Source organism: Myxine glutinosa, chromosome 2 (assembly GCF_964187855.1).
Source record: "Myxine glutinosa chromosome 2, kmMyxGlut1.1, whole genome shotgun sequence".
NCBI classification, from domain to species: Eukaryota; Metazoa; Chordata; class Myxini; order Myxiniformes; family Myxinidae; genus Myxine; species Myxine glutinosa.
In genome coordinates this window covers 264,702,696-264,724,093 of record NC_136262.1, presented here as the reverse complement: position 1 = coordinate 264,724,093, position 21,398 = coordinate 264,702,696, and the positions used below count along the sequence as shown (strand labels likewise).

The window sequence follows — 21,398 nt, the reverse complement described above, 5'->3', positions numbered from 1 at the left end:
GTTACTCCTAATGATTCCATCTTTATTCTTTACTTATTCGGGTTCCTCCTGATGACTCCATCTTTCTTCTTTACTTAATCGGGTTCTTCCTGATGACTCCATCTTTCTTCTTTACTTATTCGGGTTACTCCTAATGACTCCATCTTTCTTCTTTACATTTTCGGGTTACTCCTAATGACTCCATCTTTCTTCTTTACTTAATCGGGTTCCTCCTGATGACTCCATCTTTCTTCTTTACTTATTCGGGTTACTCCTGATGACTCCATCTTTCTTCTTTACTTATTCGGGTTCCTCCTGATGACTCCATCTTTATTCTTTACTTATTCGGGTTCCTACTCATGACTCCATCTTTCTTCTTTACTTATTTGGGTTCCTCCTAATGACTCCATCTTTCTTCTTTACTTATTTGGGTTACTCCTAATGATTCCATCTTTCTTCTTTACTTTTTCGGGTACCTCCTGATGACTCCATCTTTATTCTTTACTGATTTGGGTTCCTACTCATGACTCTATCTTTATTCTTTACTTATTCGGGTTCCTACTCATGACTCCATCTTTCTTCTTTACTTATTTGGGTTCCTCCTAATGACTCCATCTTTCTTCTTTACTTATTTGGGTTACTCCTAATGATTCCATCTTTCTTCTTTACTTATTTGGGTTCCTCCTAATGACTTCATCTTTCTTCTTTACTTCATCGGGTTCCTACTCATGACTTCATCTTTCTTCTTCACTTACTTGGGTTCCTCATAATGACTCCATCTTTCTTCTTTACTTAATTGGGTTCCTACTCATGACTCCATCTTTCTTCTTTACTTATTTGGGTTCCTCCTAATGTCTCCATCTTTCTTCTTTACTTATTCGGGTTCCTCCTGATGACTCCATCTTTCTTCTTCACTTATTCGGGTTCCTCCTGGTGATTCCATCTTTCTTCTTTACTTATTTGGGTTCCTCCTGACAACTCCATCTTTCTTCTTTACTTATTGGGGTTCCTTCTTATGTCTCCATCTTTCTTCTTCACCTTTTCGGGTTCCTACTCATGACTCCATCTTTTGTCTTTACATATTTGGGTTCCTCCTGATGACTCCATCTTTCTTCTTTACTTATTTGGGTTCCTCCTGATGACTCCATCTTTCTTCTTCACTTATTTGGGTTCCTCCTGATGACTCCATCTTTCTTCTTTACTTATTTGGGTTCCTCCTGGTAACTCCATCTTTCTTCTTTACTTATTTGCGTTCCTTCTAATGACTCCATCTTTCTTCTTCACTTATTTGGGTTCCTTCTAATGACTCCATCTTTCTTCTTCACTTATTCGGGTTCCTCCTGATGACTCCATCTTTCTTCTTTACTTATTCGGGTTCCTCCTGATGACTCGATCTTTCTTCGTTACTTATTTGGGCTCCTTCTAATGACTCCATCTTTCTTCTTTACTTATTTGGGCTCCATCTAATGACTCCATCTTTCTTCTTTACTTATTTGGGTTCCTCCTGATGACTCCATCTTTCTTCTTCACTTATTTGGGTTCCTCCTGATGACTCCATCTTTCTTCTTCACTTATTCGGGTTCCTCCTAATGACTCCATCTTTCTTCTTTTCTTATTCGGGCTCCTTCTAATGACTCCATCTTTCTTCTTTACTTATTCGGGTTCCTCCTGATGACTCCATATTTCTTCTTTACTTATTTGGGTTCCTTCTAATGACTCCATTTTTCTTCTTTACTTATTTGGGTTCCTCCTGATGACTCCATCTTTCTTCTTCACTTATTTGGGCTCCTTCTAATGAATCCATCTTTCTTCGTTACTTATTTGGGCTCCTTCTAATGACTCCATCTTTCTTCTTTACTTATTCGGGATCCTCCTGATGACTCCATATTTCTTCTTTACATATTTGGGTTCCTCCTGATGACTCCATCTTTCTTCTTTACTTATTTGGGTTCCTCCTGATGACTCCATCTTTCTTCTTCACTTATTTGGGTTCCTCCTGATGACTCCATCTTTCTTCTTTACTTATTTGGGTTCCTCCTGGTAACTCCATCTTTCTTCTTTACTTATTTGCGTTCCTTCTAATGACTCCATCTTTCTTCTTCACTTATTTGGGTTCCTTCTAATGACTCCATCTTTCTTCTTCACTTATTCGGGTTCCTCCTGATGACTCCATCTTTCTTCTTTACTTATTCGGGTTCCTCCTGATGACTCGATCTTTCTTCGTTACTTATTTGGGCTCCTTCTAATGACTCCATCTTTCTTCTTTACTTATTTGGGCTCCATCTAATGACTCCATCTTTCTTCTTTACTTATTTGGGTTCCTCCTGATGACTCCATCTTTCTTCTTCACTTATTTGGGTTCCTCCTGATGACTCCATCTTTCTTCTTCACTTATTCGGGTTCCTCCTAATGACTCCATCTTTCTTCTTTTCTTATTCGGGCTCCTTCTAATGACTCCATCTTTCTTCTTTACTTATTCGGGTTCCTCCTGATGACTCCATATTTCTTCTTTACTTATTTGGGTTCCTTCTAATGACTCCATTTTTCTTCTTTACTTATTTGGGTTCCTCCTGATGACTCCATCTTTCTTCTTCACTTATTTGGGCTCCTTCTAATGAATCCATCTTTCTTCGTTACTTATTTGGGCTCCTTCTAATGACTCCATCTTTCTTCTTTACTTATTCGGGATCCTCCTGATGACTCCATATTTCTTCTTTACATATTTGGGTTCCTTCTAATGACTCCATTTTTCTTCTTTACTTATTTGGGTTCCTCCTGGTAACTCCATCTTTCTTCTTTACTTATTTGGGTTCCTTCTAATGACTCCATCTTTCTTCTTTACTTATTCGGTTTCCTTCTGGTGACTCCATCTTAGGTCTTTACTTATTTGGGTTCCTTTTGATGACTCCATCTTCCTTCTTTACTTATTCGGGTTACTCCTAATGACTCCATCTTTCTTCTTTACTTATTCGGGTTACTCCTCATGATTCCATCTTTCTTCTTTACTTATTCGGGTTCCTTCTAATGACTCCATTTTTCTTCTTTACTTATTTGGGTTCCTCCTGGTAACTCCATCTTTCCTCTTTACTTATTTGGGTTCCTTCTAATGACGCCATCTTTCTTCTTTACTTATTTGGGTTCCTCCTGTTAACTTCATCTTTCTTCTTTACTTATTTGGGTTTCTCCTGATGACTCCATCTTTCTTCTTTACTTATTTGGGTTCCTTCTAATGACTCCATCTTTCTTCTTTACTTATTTGGGTTCCTCCTGGTAACTCCATCTTTCTTCTTTACTTATTTGGGTTCCTTCAAATGACTCCATCTTTCTTCTTTACTTATTTGGGTTCCTTCTAATGACTCCATCTTTCTTCTTTACTTATTTGGGTTCCTTCAAATGACTCCATCTTTCTTCTTTACTTATTCGGGTTCCTTCTGGTGACTCCATCTTTCTTCTTTACTTATTTGGGTTCTTTCTAATGACTCCATCTTTCTTCTTTACTTATTTGGGTTCCTTCTAATGACTCCATCTTTCTTCTTTACTTATTTGGGTTCCTTCTGGTGACTCCATCCCATCTTTGGTCTTTACTTATTTGGGTTCCTTTTGATATCTCCATGTTTGTTCTTTTCTTGTTCGGGGTTCGTTCTGATGAGTCCAATGCAGTATTTGGTCTTCCGTTTGATTGGGTGGATGACATGAATAAGCTGATTATATTTTGGTTGTGGTCTGGATGCAAATCCGGCCTATCAATGGGATACAAAACGTAAATTGTTAAGCCAGGTAGAGGTATGCACTCTACTGAGTGCTTTTCTAGTTTTTCCTTGTAATATCGGTTTGGTAACCTTTTGAAGAGCTGCACAAATTGATATACCAAAAATAATGTTGAATAGTTTTATTGTTTTTTGAGATTTTATTGTTACCAACATAAATTTGAGATGAATACATCCATCCATTGGACTTGTATGTTTTAGTTTCTTTAATTTTTATGGTATTGTTGAGATATTCTCGAATTATTAATAAACTTCTACATATCGTCCATCATTCACTATAATCAATCTAATTCGGCATTCAAATTCCAACACAGCTATATGGATGGATGGCACAGCGTCAACAATACGATGTTTAACTTATATAAGATCCCTTGGTTTGCTCCTGTCGACTTTACTTATTAAAATCCCCCGATTTAAAAATCTAAAGGTGTTAAGTTGAGCGATTTCATAGGTCCTCTATAACCAATCGAATGGTCTGGCAAAGTTTGATTTAAAAACACTTAAACAATTTAAGCAAAGTGAGATTTTTTTCTTGGAGTTGGGATTTTTGGGATTTGGTATTTGGGATTTACAAGATGGGATTTTCTTGAAGTTGTGGAATAACGAACTCTCGTAGCATGTTGAGGTATGAAACATCGGTTACAGTGCGTTCATCAAAGAAATAGGGTCCGCAGATGAGGTTTCATTAAAAAAAATGTTCATCTGATTCTATCCGTTCAATTAATACTCGACAAACATTTATTGTTCTTTAATAATCTTCCTCTAAAAGTTTATGAACTGCTTGCATTTTATAACATTTATACCTCAATTATTTACAAAGGATATCATGAACAGAGCTTTTCGGAATGTTTAACTCAAGCGATGCTCTCTTAATAGACTTTTTAGGATTGTTGGTTAAAAAAAACAAAAAGCCTCCATAACATCATACGCCCTTTAATTTGACTTTCTTGGCTCTCCAGGAGAGTTTCCCTACAGGACAGATCCTGTGGCCTCAAACTGATCCACTCATCTTAGTATGGAGGGTTTTTCAGGTGCTGGGTTGTTCATTTCACGCTGAAAATGCCACATTGAACCACATTAATGTACAAATATCCCCCAATTTTTGCTTTCTCTTGAGGACCTGTCATTAAATCAGAATATGGGGTTTCTTCTGAAACAGAAAATAACAATAATTATTCACAACAAATCAAAACGTACAAATCTAATGCATGTACGTCTATCAAAGTTATGTCAGCATCTCGAATAATAATAAAACGATTCATTGTTCTTTTATTCCTTTTCCTTTAAAAGGTTTATTCCTTTTCGGACAGCCTATACATGCATTGCCAACGGGTTCATTTGCCATCAAGTTCTTGCACTGCCACCAACCACCATACTCACCACCATGTTTATTAAAGGATTAGACCCAACTCGTGATCCACAAATCAAGTAACCTGCAGTATATAAATGGCAGACGTTTTTGTCTGCAGTGTGTATTAGGTAGATTCAAACATTAGTCAGGTTCACTATGTTAACAAATATAATTTCGTTCACAAATTTTGGTAGATTAGCAAAACTATACATTTTTGGAATATTCAGAGCATGAGGAATCCAAAAATTAATGTTTACATTTGCGTAGACACCTTTGCGAAAATGACACTCAGGACAGTGATGAAGATAGTCAGGTTCACTATGTTAACAAATATTATTTCGTTCAAAATTTAGGGATTAGCAAACCTGTACATTTTTGGAATCTTCAGAGCATGGAGAATCCGAAAATCAATGTTGGCATTTGCACAGACACCTGCATGGCCGCCATTTTTGATTTTCAAAATGGCCGCCATAAAATACATATTTTGCGCTATCTCGGCTTCGAGTCAACCTAGAGACTTAATTAAATATGCTAATCCTATGTTTTCTGGGTCAAGGAATCCAATAAAGGCCTCAAAATAGTGCTCAGGATTATAGAAAAGCAACAAACAAAGGTAATTGAAAACCATTGTCTTTATATTTGTGATATAACTGTATTACATAATACATGATATTGCAAGTCCTTTGAAGTTATAGGTTGTTATAGGAAGTTATAGGTAGTATCAGATTGAACTATAAGTCCTATACACAGAATCTACGAGGTCTATACCGTTCAGGAATATGCTTTTACACATCTTCATCACTGTCCTGAGTGTCATTTTCACAAAGGTGTTTACGCAAATGTAAACATTAATTTTTGGATTCCTCATGCTCTGAATATTTCAAAAATGTATAGTTTTGCTAATCTCCAAAAATTTTGAACGAAAAAACATAGTGAACCTGACTACATGTTATTTCTTCATTTCACTGTGGTTTCAATAACATTTTTCTGTCGTTATCAGTGCCATTGTCTGACAAGATGGTGCAGAGGGAACACACTTCATTTAGAGTTGTCAAATCCAGATTCGGGACCGGATACAAACGTTGCCATAAACGTTGTCATAAACCTTGTCATAAACCTTGCCATAAACGTTGCCGTAAACCTTGCCGTAAACCTGACCGTAAACCTGACCGTAAACCTGACCGTAAACCTGGCCGTAAACCTGGCCGTAAACCTGGCCGTAAACCTGGCCGTAAACCTGGCCGTACACCTGGCCGTACACCTGGCCGTAAACCTGGCCGCAAACCCGGCCGCAAACCCGGCCATAAACCCGGCTCAAACTGATGACCCAACCTGGCCAGCCAGTTCGTAAGACTTGGGACAAAAACGATATAAATCACCAATGGAATATTTATTGCAAGAAAACAATGCCTTTACGAAATGCTAATTTGAGTAACAAGTGGTGAAACTTGAGTGAAGGTTACCCTGGTACGTTTTAAATTCTCATTCACTGTGACGTCGTTGTTTTTTTGTGTTTTGTAGATATGCAGAATGGGTGATGGACATGAAGAAAAAGACCCATCCTGCATGTATGAAAAGGACCCTGTGTACAACCTGACGAAGTCTGACAAGGCTACCTCAGGTGAGCCACCTGCAGTTGCACCTGTCATTTACTGAACCCTTTGTCTGAACACAGGTATAGAGACTTATCGAGAGCAGAACAACAGGGATCACGGTGATTATGTGCAGAATGTGCTTGTAAAGAATGATATGAAAATTGTATGGTTCGCCAAGTAATTTAATATTTTAATACATAAGACAATCAGCCATTGCTCATGGTGAATAATTGCATAACTGTTGCCTTATTGCTTGTAGGAATTCGTTAAAATATGCTTCAAAAGCAGCTTTGTTAAACTGCATTCCACTCGTCATGTGATGAACTGGTTTTGCATATTTCAGCAAGATGTTATTTGAAACCAAACAAGTATGTGCACTTCATTTTCAAGGTCCTGGGTGTATTATACAACCCAATCTCGCTGATTGTACATCTTGAGAACCTGTTTTCCTGTTGTCTGAATACTTAGCGTCTGAGTCTTCTGCATTACGCTCCAAGTGGAATTAGTCAACACCCTTCAGTAAATCACTCCTGATTATGATTGAATCTACAGATCGACAATCAACAGGCTCTTTATTTTAATAGACCTATCGGGATTCTGGGATTTGTGGAAGAATGGAGCAACTGGAACAAAAGGGTCAAAACACACACACACACACACACACACACACACACACACGCACACGCACACGCACACACACACACACACGGGGAAATGGGAGAAGAAGAATGTACTACTGCATCACAGCACAAGGAGAGGAATTTTAGATAAAATTGGGGCAGGGTGTCAGCAGGTAGAGTAAAGCTCACAGGTAGAAACGGAAGCGACCACAAGGGTGGCCAGAAAACTGGAATCCTCATGTTTATCTTCGCTACCTTGAAGGATCACGAGATTTATGAAAACACCACGAGTTCTCATTGGTGAGGTTGGCTTTGCAGGACGAAAATGCAAGCTGCTTTCTGACTATTCACTGCATCAATCGTTATATGAGAGACTGAATGTTTGGCATGGAAGCTGGAGTGATGAAGATGTCAACTGATGGAGAGAAACAAAAATGATTTAAAAACAAGTCCCAAGTGGTGCTGATGTCCAGTGATGAAGACAGAGGCCCAGTCGGTTTAAGAGATATGAGAGCATGGACACTCGTATGTGTCTATAACTACAATGACTACTTTTTATGGTCACCTGAAAATACTTTTGTGTGTAATCGAAATATAATGGAGCAAGTGTTTGTATGTATGTATGTACAGTCACGTGAAAAGTAAGTACACCCCATGTAAAGTTTTGACTTTTTCAACGTATTTCAACATGCAGCTATTTGATCTTCATTTCAACAATATTGATAGATAAAGGTGATATAATATAACAAATATCATGAAACATTTCCATTTTGTAGTCCATTGTATAATTTAAATAAACATAAATGCAAATTTCGCATGTGGAAAAAGTAAGTACACCCCGACATGTATCACGACTTCAAATACCTAAAATTAGAATCAGGTGCACCAGCTCAGGTGCAAATGATGAGAACATCGTAAGAGAGGATGTTGGAGGAACCTGTCTTATTTAAACCTCAGACATTTAGTTTGGTTTGCTCTTTGTTGTTGAAGTGTGCGGCGTCACCATGCCTAGATCAAGAGAGCTCTCTCAGGCCTTCAGAAAGAAGGTTATAGATGCCTACGAGTCTGGGAAGGGATTTAAAAAGATATCCAAACAATTTGAAATCAATCATTCGACTGTCCGGAAGATCATCTACAAGTGGAGGAGATTCCAAACAACTGCCAACTTGTTCAGGCCAGGCTGCCCCAGCAAGTTCAGCCCGAGAGAAGACTGCAAGATGCTGAAAGAAGTCTCTAAGAACCCTAAAATGCCATCCCGGGACCTACAGGTAGCTCTTGCCACGGTTGATGTCAAAGTGCACGAGTCTACCATTAGAAAGAGGCTGCACAAATTTGATCTACATGGGAGGTGTGCCAGCAGGAAACCTTTGCTGTCCAGAAAGAACACAGGGCAAGACGAAAGTTTGACAATGAACACCTAGGCAAAGACCAGCACTTCTGGAACAATGTGCTCTGGACAGATGAGTCAAAGGTAGAGCTATTTGGTCACAGTACCAGAAGACATGTTTGGCGAAAACCAAAGACAGCGTTTGACCACAAGAACCTGATACCAACTGTAAAGCATGGTGGTGGAAATATGATGGTTTGGGGCAGCTTTGCTGCATCAGGGCCTGGGCAGATCACCATCATAGAATCCACTATGAATTCTTCATTGTACCAGAGGGTGCTTGAGGATAATGTGAGGCCATCTGTCGGAGAGTTGAAGCTCAACCGAAGGTGGTCCTTGCAACATGACAATGACCCTAAACATACCAGTAAATCCACCAAGGAATGGCTGAAAAGAAAGAAATGGAGGGTTCTGGAATGGCCAAGTCAAAGCCCGGATCTAAATCCCATCGAGATGTTGTGGGGGGATTTGAAACGAGCTGTGCATGCAAGAAACCCCTCAAACATCGCACAGCTGAAAGAATTCTGCTTGGAGGAGTGGGTAAAAATTTCTCCCAGTCGATGTCAGAGACTGGTAGACAGTTAGAAGAAACGCCTACTTCAGGTTGTTTCTGCCAAAGGGGGCAATACCACCTATTAGAGCCAAGGGTGTACTTACTTTTTCCACATGCGAAATTTGCATTTATGTTTATTTAAATTATACAATGGACTACAAAATGTAAATGTTTCATGATATTTGTTATATTATATCACCTTTATGTATCAACATTGTTGAAATGAAGATCAAATAGCTGTATGTTGAAATATGTTGAAAAAGTCAAAACTTTACATGGGGTGTATTTACTTTTTCACGTGACTGTATGTATGTGTGTATGTATGTCCGCCCGCTCTTCACCCATTGTTTGGACAGCTGACCTGACTCCACCCACAAATGTAACCTGAAATACTTAACCTGAAGTACCCAGAGGACCCAAAAGACCCTCCCCTTTCCCATCTCATCACCCGGAGGACCTACAAGACGGAGAAGACCCAAAAGACTAAGAGGACCCAAAAGACCAAGAGGACCCAAAAGACCCCACGGGACCCTAAATACCCAAAAATACCCTGAGGACCCAAACGACCCAGAGAAACCAAAAGACCTAAAATACTGAAATGACCCCGAAGACCTGAAAGACCCCAAAGACTGAAAATATTCCAAAGACCCTTAACATCCCCAAACACCCAAGAGTCCCCGAAAACCCTTAAAGATGCTGAAGACCCAAGAGAACCAAAAGACCCTTAAAGACCCAAAATTCCCCAAATACCAAAAACACCCCAAGGACCTAAAAGACTGAAAGGACCCAAATGGACCCCAAAATACCACGAAGACCCACAATAACCAAAAGACCCTGAAGATTCAAAAGACCCTGAAGACCCTTAAATACTCCAAAGACCCAAGAGAACCAAAAAGATCCAAAATACCCCAAAGACCCTTAAAGACCCTGAAGACCCAAGAGAACCAAAGGACCCTGAAGACCCAAAACACCCTGAAGACCCTTAAAGTCCCAGAGGACCCAAAATACCCCTAATACCAAAAAGACCCTGAAAACCTAAAAGACTGAAAAGACCCAATGGACCCCAAATACCCAAAAACACCCTGAAGACCCAAGATAACAAAAGACCCTGAAGATTCAAAAGACCCTGAAGACCCTTAAATACCCAAAAGATGCAGAGGACCCAAAAGATCCTGAATACCCCAAATACTTCAAAGACCCTTAAATACCCCAAAGACCCTCAAATACCCAAAAGAACCAAAAATATTCGAAGACCCAAAAGACCCTGAAGACCCAAGAGGACCAAAAGACCCTGAAGACACAAAATACCCTGAAGACCCAAAATACTCCAAAGATTTAAAGACCCCAAAGACCCTCAAAGACCCAAGAGAACCAAAATATCCCAAAGATCCAAAATACCCCGAAGACCCAAAAGACCCTGAAGACCCAAAATACTCCACCAAAGTCCCTTAAAGACCCAAAATACCCCAAATACCTAAAATACCCTGAAGACCTAAAATACCCCAAAGACCTAAAAGACTGAAAAGACCCAATGGACCTCAAAGACCCAAAATACCACAAAGACCCAAGAGAACCAAAATACACAGAGGACCAAAAAGACCCTTAAAGACCCAAAATCTCAAAAAGACCCAATGGACCCCAAAGACCCAAAATACCCCAAAGACCCTTAAAGACCCCAAATACCAAAAAGACCAAAAATACCCCAAAGATCCTTAAAGTCCCAAAAAACTCCAAAGAATGAAAAGACCCCAAAGACTGAAAAGACCCTTAAGACTGAAAATACCCTTCACACCCAAAAGACCACCAACCCAAAATACTGAAAAGACCCAAAAGACTGAAAATACCCTCAAAGGGGAGCTCAAAGACAATTTATTTTTCTGAAAAAACCATTGGCAATCATTCATCACAGTCTAATTTGAAGGGAATTTTTTTTATTTGCCAATCACAAAGTGCCGAAAAAACCCTAGACTGTCAATTTTCGAGTTTGCCAGTGACGTCACATTGTGAACTCACTGTGATCCTGCCGGCGACAGTACATAGAGACCCTGCATTCCGAGCTCGGATTCCGTTAATGAATGGGGATGTTGGAGGGGGTGGGGTGTGTGGGTTGGTCGTGGGTATTGTTAGCTAGGGTGATGGTTGTTGTTTTTTCTGGAAAATTGAGATGCCTCAAAAACCGAGGCCACCTACGTTGAACATAGAGCCAGCAATATTACCAAAGGAAATCATCAAGAAATCAAATTCAAAGCAGTTGTATCAGCAGAAAATATCCTCAATAAGAGATGGCAGAAAATGTGTTGTTCGCTTGGAACAAGATCGCCCATAGGGTCGCCCGTAGGGCGGGTATTCTACTATGTTATGTAATGCATGAAATCATACTTCCATTCAGCCACAAGAGGCTTAATGAGGTCAGGCACTGATGTTGGGTGATTAGGTCTGGCTCGCAGTCAGTGTTCCAATTCATCCCAAAGGTGTTTGATGTGGTTGAGATCAGGGCTCTGTGCAGGCCAGTCAAGTTCTTCCACACCGATCTCGACAAACCATTTCTGTATGGACCTCATTTTGTGCACGGGGCCATTGTCATGCTGAAACAGGAAAGGGCCTTCAACAAACTGTGGCCACAAAGTTAGAATCACACATTCATCTAGAATGTCATTGTATGCTGTGGCATTAAGATTTCCCTTCACTGGTACTATGGGGCCAAGCCTGAACCATGAAAAACAGCCCCAGACCATTATTCCTCCTCCAAAAACTTTACAGTTGGCACTATGCATTCGGGCACGTAGCGTTCTCCTGGCATCCGCCAAACTCAGATTCGTCTGTCGGACTGCCAGATGGTGAAGTATGATTCCTCACTCCAGAGAACGCATTTCCACTGATCCAGAGTCCAAAGGTGGCGAGCTTTACACAACCCCAGCTGACGCTTGGCATTGCGCATGGTGATATTAGGCTTGTGTGCGGCTGCTCGGCGATGGAAACCCATTTCATGAAGCCCCCTACGAACAGTTTTTGTGTGGCGTTGCTTCCAGAGGTGGATTGTAACTCGGTAGTGAGTGTTACAACCGAGGACAGACGATTTTTACATGCTACGTGCTTCAGCACTCGGCGGTCCCGTTCTGTGAGTTATTTGAGCTGCCACTTCACGGCTGAGCTGGTGTTGCTCCTAGACGTTTCCACTTCACAATAACAACACTTACAGTTGATCGGGCAGCTCTAGCAGGGAAGAAATTTGACGAACTGACTTGTTGGAAAGGTGGCATCCTATGACGGTGCCACGTTGAAAGTCACTGAGCTCTTCAGTACGGCCCATTCTACTGCCAATGTTTGTCTATGGAGAGTGCATGGTTGTGTGCTTGATTATATATACCTGTCAGCAATAGGTGTGGCTGAAACACCCCAATCCACGAATTAGAAGGGGTGTCTGCATAATTTTGGTCATGTAGTGTAGGTCCAGGGAGTCAGGAGGCCATTGGTTGTCTGTTCGTCGAGAAATGAGTCGATCACCTAGGAATTGTTATCCCAATAACTCCAAAGCACCTGCTATATGTGGTGGTGCACCATCGTGCTGGAAGATGACTGAATTCATCATGATGTCTTGATTTCTTCTCAGTGTGGAAGGAATCTTCTCTGCAGCATGTTTACGTATCTGTCTGCGTTGACTGGCACTGTTTATCTGGCTTCGTTCTCAAAGAAGAAAGGTCCTCTTATACCACTACGTCCGAGAGCACACCAACCCGTTACTCTCGCTACAGAAAATGTTGTTGCATTTGTTCGTGCAGTTGGTGTTCTGCCCAAAATCATATGTTCGGTTTGCTGACGTGTCTGCTAAGATGGAAGTGGGCCGCATCACTAAAGAAGATGTTGGTCGAGAAAATCTTGGTCTTCTTCCATCCGCTGGACAATGGCAGTGCAGAATTAGAACCTCTCCCTCTTATTTATTTTGGTCTTGTGCTGCAGTAAGTGTATCTTGTTTAGTGTACACTTGTTTAGTGTACAGCTGCAGTTTCAGATCATCGTGTATTATTCTGCCAACGGTCGTACGAGAAGTTCCCATCAATTGTGCAAGTCCTCATGTGGATTTTTTCGGAGAAGCCTTCTCTTACAGAAACTCAATGTTGTCGGGTGTTCTCACTAAACTGTCTAAAGGTTTTCAAACACCGTTTCCTTTAATTTGATATTTCACACTCCCGTTGTCTCTAAACCTTTCAACAATATGTTTAATGGTTTTGTGTTGTGGAATTGTTGCATTTGGACAGGCCCTACAAAACTTCCTTTGTGTAGAAACAAGTGACTGTTACAAAAAACGTGTTTAAAATGGGCGTTTGCCGGGGCACAGAGAAATTGTTCGACATGGTTGAAACTCCTATGGAATAAACTTTGAACCTTGTTCTTTAGGCGACTTGAAAATTAAAACGAGGATCGCATTACTAAAGTGATGACAGCTGTTGGTTGCGCATAATTTTGGACCACACTTTACATTAACATGGCTTCTCCAAAACTGGAAAACCTTCCTTTCCTCTCCACAGACGATTCCACATTATACCGGACAATTCCAAAATTCTTGCATTTTCACAATCAACGCTGGAAGAGTTTTAGTCTCTCAACCTTTCCCTAACCATCAGCCAAGACCTCTCCCGAGCAAACCATACATCAAAAATGGCCTCCAAAATCGACCTCACTGGGCATTGTTTTTTGGTGCTAAATCTTCCTTGGTAAATGGGAATTCCTTACATCCTACAAGGTACGAGCGGTCCAGGTAACCAATGATTCCGGACCCCATCTGGTGACCTATCTGTACACCAAGCAAGGTGTCCAGCCAGAGTCGACCTGACATCTTTGGCTATCCGGAAGAAGCACGGCCATTTTTCATGACTGACAGGTTGGCGGACTTTCTGTTTTCGACTCCTCCAGTCTCATTCCATTTTCTCTTTCATTTTTCCGTTTATCCCAAGTCCCTCCAGGTTGCATGCGTTCCCCAAATGATCTCGTCATTTGAAACGTGCAAAATCCAGGCTCACTCCTCATCTCCACTACTTTATTCCTCGTCTCTGCAGTTTGTGGAACGTCCTTCCTCAGTCTGTCCAATCCCATACTCTCCCTCCAATGCTCCCTTCAGGTCATCCTACATCTCTACCCATCATCTTTTCTGTCCTCATTAACCCATATTTAAATCTCCTCATCTGTTTTCACATTACAAAGTTTTCTTCCCACTTCTCTTTCCTCTTGTTCATTCATTCCCTTGTTCCTTCCATGTGTTGTTCCCACCATTGTTTGTCTTACACCCTCATTCACCTCGCTTTTCCATCATGCACGAGCAGTCGAGCCTAATTGTATGGTAATTAAAATAATCACTGGAATCTTTTGCTGGATCATGAAAACTCCCTGATGATGATGATAGGAAGGTACACACACACACACACACACACACACACACACACACACACACACACACACACACACACACACACACACACACACACACACACACACACACACACACACACATACACACACACACGATTGTTTTGATGTGATTTTATCGATTTTAATTAATAAACAAAGAACTGAACGTGGTTTTTAATTATATTAATTTTTTGAGGTGTTACAGTAAAGCTAACTCAGTGGGTACCGCCCCTAAAATTCCAGAAAAGCACGATGGTTATGACATCATCTGCGTGACGTCATCGAGGGAAGGGTCGTCTCCGCACGCAATGGATAATGGCCGCACAACTCATTTCGTCAGAAAGTGAATTTGACGAAGATTTCTCTGATCATGAATCCTCGGATTACGTTGGAGATTGAAGGTGATTTTGGCTGGAATTTGTAATTTGTTCAGGATGCAGGCGATAACTCGCCTACTCCGCAAAAGACACCGTAGGAATTTTAACGTCCACTAATGCTAGAAGACAAGACACCCGGCTTAATAAACATTTGTGTAAATCCAGCGAGGGATATTTGAAATGATCCAAGGGTTGGGATACTTTGTGATGGAATGCTCCAGCTACCTCCGGAGTACCAATGTCTTTGGCAGTAAACTAGTGTGTGCCGGTACTCTGCCGAAATGACAACTTCTTGCCTTAACCTGGAACACCTGGCAATGGAGTGGTGACCCACATGTCCAGGGGTGTGTCCAATTACCATTCAGCTTGTAGAGCACTCGTTGCGCTCAAGAAACCACTCCAACCAAACCGTTGATACACTTTGTGGGGATGGCGTCCGCTTATATTCGCATCAATTTACTCATCCCAAACTTTAAAATGGCCGCTGCAAAGGACGCTTGAAGCAGTTGGACCAGGCCACGTTCCTCTGGTCAGTATTACCTTGGCTATGCTTATTTTCCTTACAGTTGGATCTTGTGGGAAAACCTGCATACTCACACCATCTTTGGTTGCATTACTACAACCAGCAACAATACATGGAGCTGCCATTCTGAGTACTTTTTCAGGGTTCAGATAACCATGACTCAGATAACCATGTTTCAGATAACCATGTTTCAGATAACCATGTTTCAGATAACCATGTTTCAGATAACCATGACTCAGATAACCATGTTTCAGATAACCATGTTTCAGATAACCATGTTTCAGATAGCCATGACTCAAATAACCATGACTCAAATAACCATCTTTCAGATAACCATGACTCAGATAACCATTTTTCAGATAACCATGTTTCAGATAACCATGTTTCAGATAACCATGTTTCAGATAGCCATGACTCAAATAACCATGACTCAAATAACCATCTTTCAGATAACCATGACTCAGATAACCATTTTTCAGATAACCATGATTCAGATAACCATGTTTCAGATAACCATGACTCAGATAACCATGTTTTAGATAACCATGTTTCAGATAACCATGACTCAAATAACCATCTTTCAGATAACCATGACACAGATAACCATGTTTCAGATAACCATGTTTCAGATAACCATGACTCAAATAACCATGTTTCAGATAACCATGTTTCAGATAACCATGTTTCAGATAACCATGTTTCAGATAACTATGTTTCAGATAACCATGTTTCAGATAACCATGTTTCAGATAACCATGTTTCAGATAACCATGTTTCAGATAACCATGTTTCAGATAACCATGACTCAGATAACCATGTTTCAGATAACCATGTTTCAGATAACCATGTTTCAGATAACCATGTTTCAGATAACCATGTTTCAGATAACCATGTTTCAGATAACCATGACTCAAATAACCATCTTTCAGATAACCATGACTCAAATAACCATCTTTCAGATAACCATGTTTCAGATAACCATGATTCAGATAACCATGTTTCAGATAACCATGACTCAAATAACCATCTTTCAGATAACCATGACACAGATAACCATGTTTCAGATAACCATGTTTCAGATAACCATGACTCAAATTACCATGTTTCAGATAACCATGTTTCAGATAACCATGTTTCAGATAACCATGTTTCAGATAACCATGTTTCAGATAACCATGTTTCAGATAACCATGTTTCAGATAACCATGTTTCAGATAACCATGACTCAGATAACCATGACTCAGATAACCATGTTTCAGATAACCATGTTTCAGATAACCATGTTTCAGATAACCATGACTCAAATAACCATCTTTCAGATAACCATGACTCAGATAACCATGTTTCAGATAACCATGTTTCAGATAACCATGATTCAGATAACCATGATTCAGATAACCATGTTTCAGATAACCATGACTCAGATAACCATGTTTTAGATAACCATGTTTCAGATAACCATGACACAGATAACCATGTTTCAGATAACCATGTTTCAGATAACCATGTTTCAGATAACCATGTTTCAGATAACCATGTTTCAGATAACCATGACACAGATAACCATGTTTCAGATAACCATGTTTCAGATAACCATGACTCAAATAACCATCTTTCAGATAACCATGACACAGATAACCATGTTTCAGATAACCATGTTTCAGATAACCATGACTCAAATAACCATGTTTCAGATAACCATGTTTCAGAAAACCATGTTTCAGATAACCATGTTTCAGATAACCATGACTCAAATAACCATCTTTCAGATAACCATGTTTCAGATAACCATGTTTCAGATAACCATGTTTCAGATAACCATGACTCAAATAACCATCTTTCAGATAACCATGACACAGATAACCATGTTTCAGATAACCATGTTTCAGATAACCATGACTCAAATAACCATGTTTCAGATAACCATGTTTCAGATAACCATGTTTCAGATAACCATGTTTCAGATAACCATGTTTCAGATAACCATGTTTCAGATAACCGTGTTTCAGATAACCATGTTTCAGATAACCATGTTTTAGATAACCATGTTTCAGATAACCATGTTTCAGATAACCATGTTTCAGATAACCATGTTTCAGATAACCGTGTTTCAGATAACCGTGTTTCAGATAACCGTGTTTCAGATAACCGTGTTTCAGATAACCGTGTTTCAGATAACCGTGTTTCAGATAACCATGTTTCAGATAACCATGTTTCAGATAACCATGTTTCAGATAACCATGTGTCAGATAACCGTGTTTCAGATAACCGTGTTTCAGATAACCATGTTTCAGATAACCATGTTTCAGATAACCATGTTTCAGATAACCATGTTTCAGATAACCATGTTCCAGATAACCATGTTTCAGATAACCATGTTTCAGATAACCATGTTTCAGATAACTATGTTTCAGTTCAGATAGTTCACATAATCATATTTGTAGGATTCACGTAAACACAATGTCCGGCAGCAAAAGTATCCGGGTGGCGGGTCACGTGATATGTGACGTGATCAGTCGCCATTTCTCGGGGGCGGGGCCCATCAAACATAAAATGACACAAAACAAACATTAAAATTGTCCTTCCAAGATATTCAAGAAAAGAACAAAGATTACGCGTTAAGTGATGCCATATCTATTCATTAAACCAAACATGATTTTCTGAGTCTGCGGACATTTAAGTTACGCAATATATTCTAACTGTCTGTCTACCAATATGACTTTAATGTCCCACCCCATGTTAATTGGGACTGAAAACAGCTACTCGTTTCGACTTCCTGGTGGCATTTTATCAGCACATAATAATGTACCCACGAGTTGGTAAAAACAAAACCTTCAAGTGGTGCAAATATCGTTGTTGTTTATTGTTGACACATTATGGAGTGGGACTGGAATTGTGATCGGTAAACAAAGGGTTAATAAAAACCATTGATGTTCGTTTATAATTGTCGATACAGATATCGAGGCTCATGGAAGAGCAGAACAGATCAACAGACAAAAGGGGACCTACTTCCAAAAGCAGCAGGTCACTGTGTAAGGTGTCCTGGCCCATCGCACGTTTTCAAGACTTTTTCTCCGCAATGATTCAAATCTTTCTCTCTGATGTTCATCATCCCAGAAATCAGAAATGTTGTGTTGGCATTAGACACGCACTCTGTTTCACTCCGAAATGTTGTGTTGGTATTAGACACGCACTCTGTTCCACTCCGAAATGTTGTGTTGGTATTAGACACGCACTCTGTTCCACTCCGAAATGTTGTGTTGGCATTAGACACGCACTCTGTTCCACTCCGAAATGTTGTGTTGGTATTAGACACGCACTCTGTTCCACTCCGAAATGATGTGTTGGTATTAGACACGCACTCTGTTCCACTCCGAAATGTTGTGTTGGCATTAGACACGCACTCTGTTTCACTCCGAAATGTTGTGTTTGTATTAGACACGCACTCTGTTCCACTCCGACATTGTTGGCATTAGACACGCACTCTGTTTAACTCCGAAATGATGTGTTGGTATTAGACACGCACTCTGTTTCACTCCGAAATGTTGTGTTGGCATTAGACACGCACTCTGTTCCACTCCGAAATGATGTGTTGGTATTAGACACGCACTCTGTTCCACTCCGAAATGTTGTGTTGCCATTAGACACGCACTCTGTTTCACTCCGAAATGTTGTGTTGGCATTAGACACGCACTCTGTTCCACTCCGAAATGTTGTGTTGGCATTAGACACGCACTCTGTTCCACTCCGAAATGTTGTGTTGGTATTAGACACGCATTCTGTTCCACTCCGAAATGTTGTGTTGGCATTAGACACGCACTCTGTTCCACTCCGAAATGTTGTGTTGGCATTAGACACGCACTCTGTTCCACTCCGAAATGTTGTGTTGGCATTAGACACGCACTCTGTTCCACTCCGAAATTTTGTGTTGGCATTAGGCACGCATTCTGTTGCACTCCGAAATGTTGTGTTGGTATTAGACACGCACTCTGTTTCACTCCGAAATGTTGTGTTGGTATTAGACACGCACTCTGTTCCACTCCGAAATGTTGTGTTGGCATTAGACACGCACTCTGTTCCACTCCGAAATGTTGTGTTGGCATTAGACACGCACTCTGTTCCACTCCGAAATTTTGTGTTGGCATTAGGCACGCATTCTGTTCCACTCCGAAATGTTGTGTTGGTATTAGACACGCACTCTGTTTCACTCCGAAATGTTGTGTTGGTATTAGACACGCACTCTGTTCCACTCCGACATTGTTGGCATTAGACACGCACTCTGTTCCACTCCGAAATGTTGTGTTGGCATTAGACATGCACTCTGTTCCACTCCGAAATGATGTGTTGGTATTAGACACGCACTCTGTTCCACTCCGAAATGTTGTGTTGGCATTAGACACGCACTCTGTTCCACTCCGAAATGATGTGTTGGTATTAGGCACGCACTCTGTTCCACTCCAAAATGTTGTGTTGGTATTAGACACGCACTCTGTTCCACTCCGAAATGTTGTGTTGGCATTAGATACGCACTCTGTTCCACTCCGAAATTTTGTGTTGGCATTAGACACGCACTCTGTTCCACTCCGAAATGTTGTGTTGGTATTAGACACGCACTCTGTTCCACTCCGAAATGTTGTGTTGGTATTAGACACGCACTCTGTTCCACTCCGAAATGTTGTGTTGGTATTAGACACGCACTCTGTTCCACTCCAAAATGTTGTGTTGGTATTAGACACGCACTCTGTTCCACTCCGAAATGTTGTGTTGGCATTAGATACGCACTCTGTTCCACTCCGAAATGTTGTGTTGGTATTAGACACGCACTCTGTTCCACTCCGAAATGTTGTGTTGGTATTAGACACGCACTCTGTTCCACTCCGACATTGTTGGCATTAGACACGCACTCTGTTTAACTCCGAAATGATGTGTTGGTATTAGACACGCACTCTGTTTCACTCCGAAATGTTGTGTTGGCATTAGACACGCACTCTGTTCCACTCCGAAATGATGTGTTGGTATTAGACACGCACTCTGTTCCACTCCGAAATGTTGTGTTGCCATTAGACACGCACTCTGTTTCACTCCGAAATGTTGTGTTGGCATTAGACACGCACTCTGTTCCACTCCGAAATGTTGTGTTGGCATTAGACACGCACTCTGTTCCACTCCGAAATGTTGTGTTGGTATTAGACACGCATTCTGTTCCACTCCGAAATGTTGTGTTGGCATTAGACACGCACTCTGTTCCACTCCGAAATGTTGTGTTGGCATTAGACACGCACTCTGTTCCACTCCGAAATGTTGTGTTGGCATTAGACACGCACTCTGTTCCACTCCGAAATTTTGTGTTGGCATTAGGCACGCATTCTGTTGCACTCCGAAATGTTGTGTTGGTATTAGACACGCACTCTGTTTCACTCCGAAATGTTGTGTTGGTATTAGACACGCACTCTGTTCCACTCCGAAATGTTGTGTTGGCATTAGACACGCACTCTGTTCCACTCCGAAATGTTGTGTTGGCATTAGACACGCACTCTGTTCCACTCCGAAATTTTGTGTTGGCATTAGGCACGCATTCTGTTCCACTCCGAAATGTTGTGTTGGTATTAGACACGCACTCTGTTTCACTCCGAAATGTTGTGTTGGCATTAGACACGCACTCTGTTCCACTCCGAAATGTTGTGTTGGTATTAGACACGCACTCTGTTCCACTCCGAAATGATGTGTTGGTATTAGACACGCACTCTGTTCCACTCCGAAATGTTGTGTTGGCATTAGACACGCACTCTGTTTCACTCCGAAATGTTGTGTTTGTATTAGACACGCACTCTGTTCCACTCCGA

At 40.7% G+C, this 21,398-nt stretch overlaps 1 protein-coding gene across 1 annotated transcript in view; it reads left to right on the top strand.

The window, feature by feature from the left end:
- LOC137420572 (rho guanine nucleotide exchange factor 37) overlaps nucleotides 1-21,398 on the top strand; it is a 145,226-nt gene that overhangs the window by 28,098 nt on the left and 95,730 nt on the right. Inside the window, exon 2 of the mRNA XM_068105739.2 lies at nucleotides 6,619-6,718. Coding sequence (XP_067961840.2) covers nucleotides 6,628-6,718 — 91 coding nt within the window. The 5' untranslated portion in view covers nucleotides 6,619-6,627. The remainder of the gene's footprint in view (nucleotides 1-6,618; nucleotides 6,719-21,398) is intronic.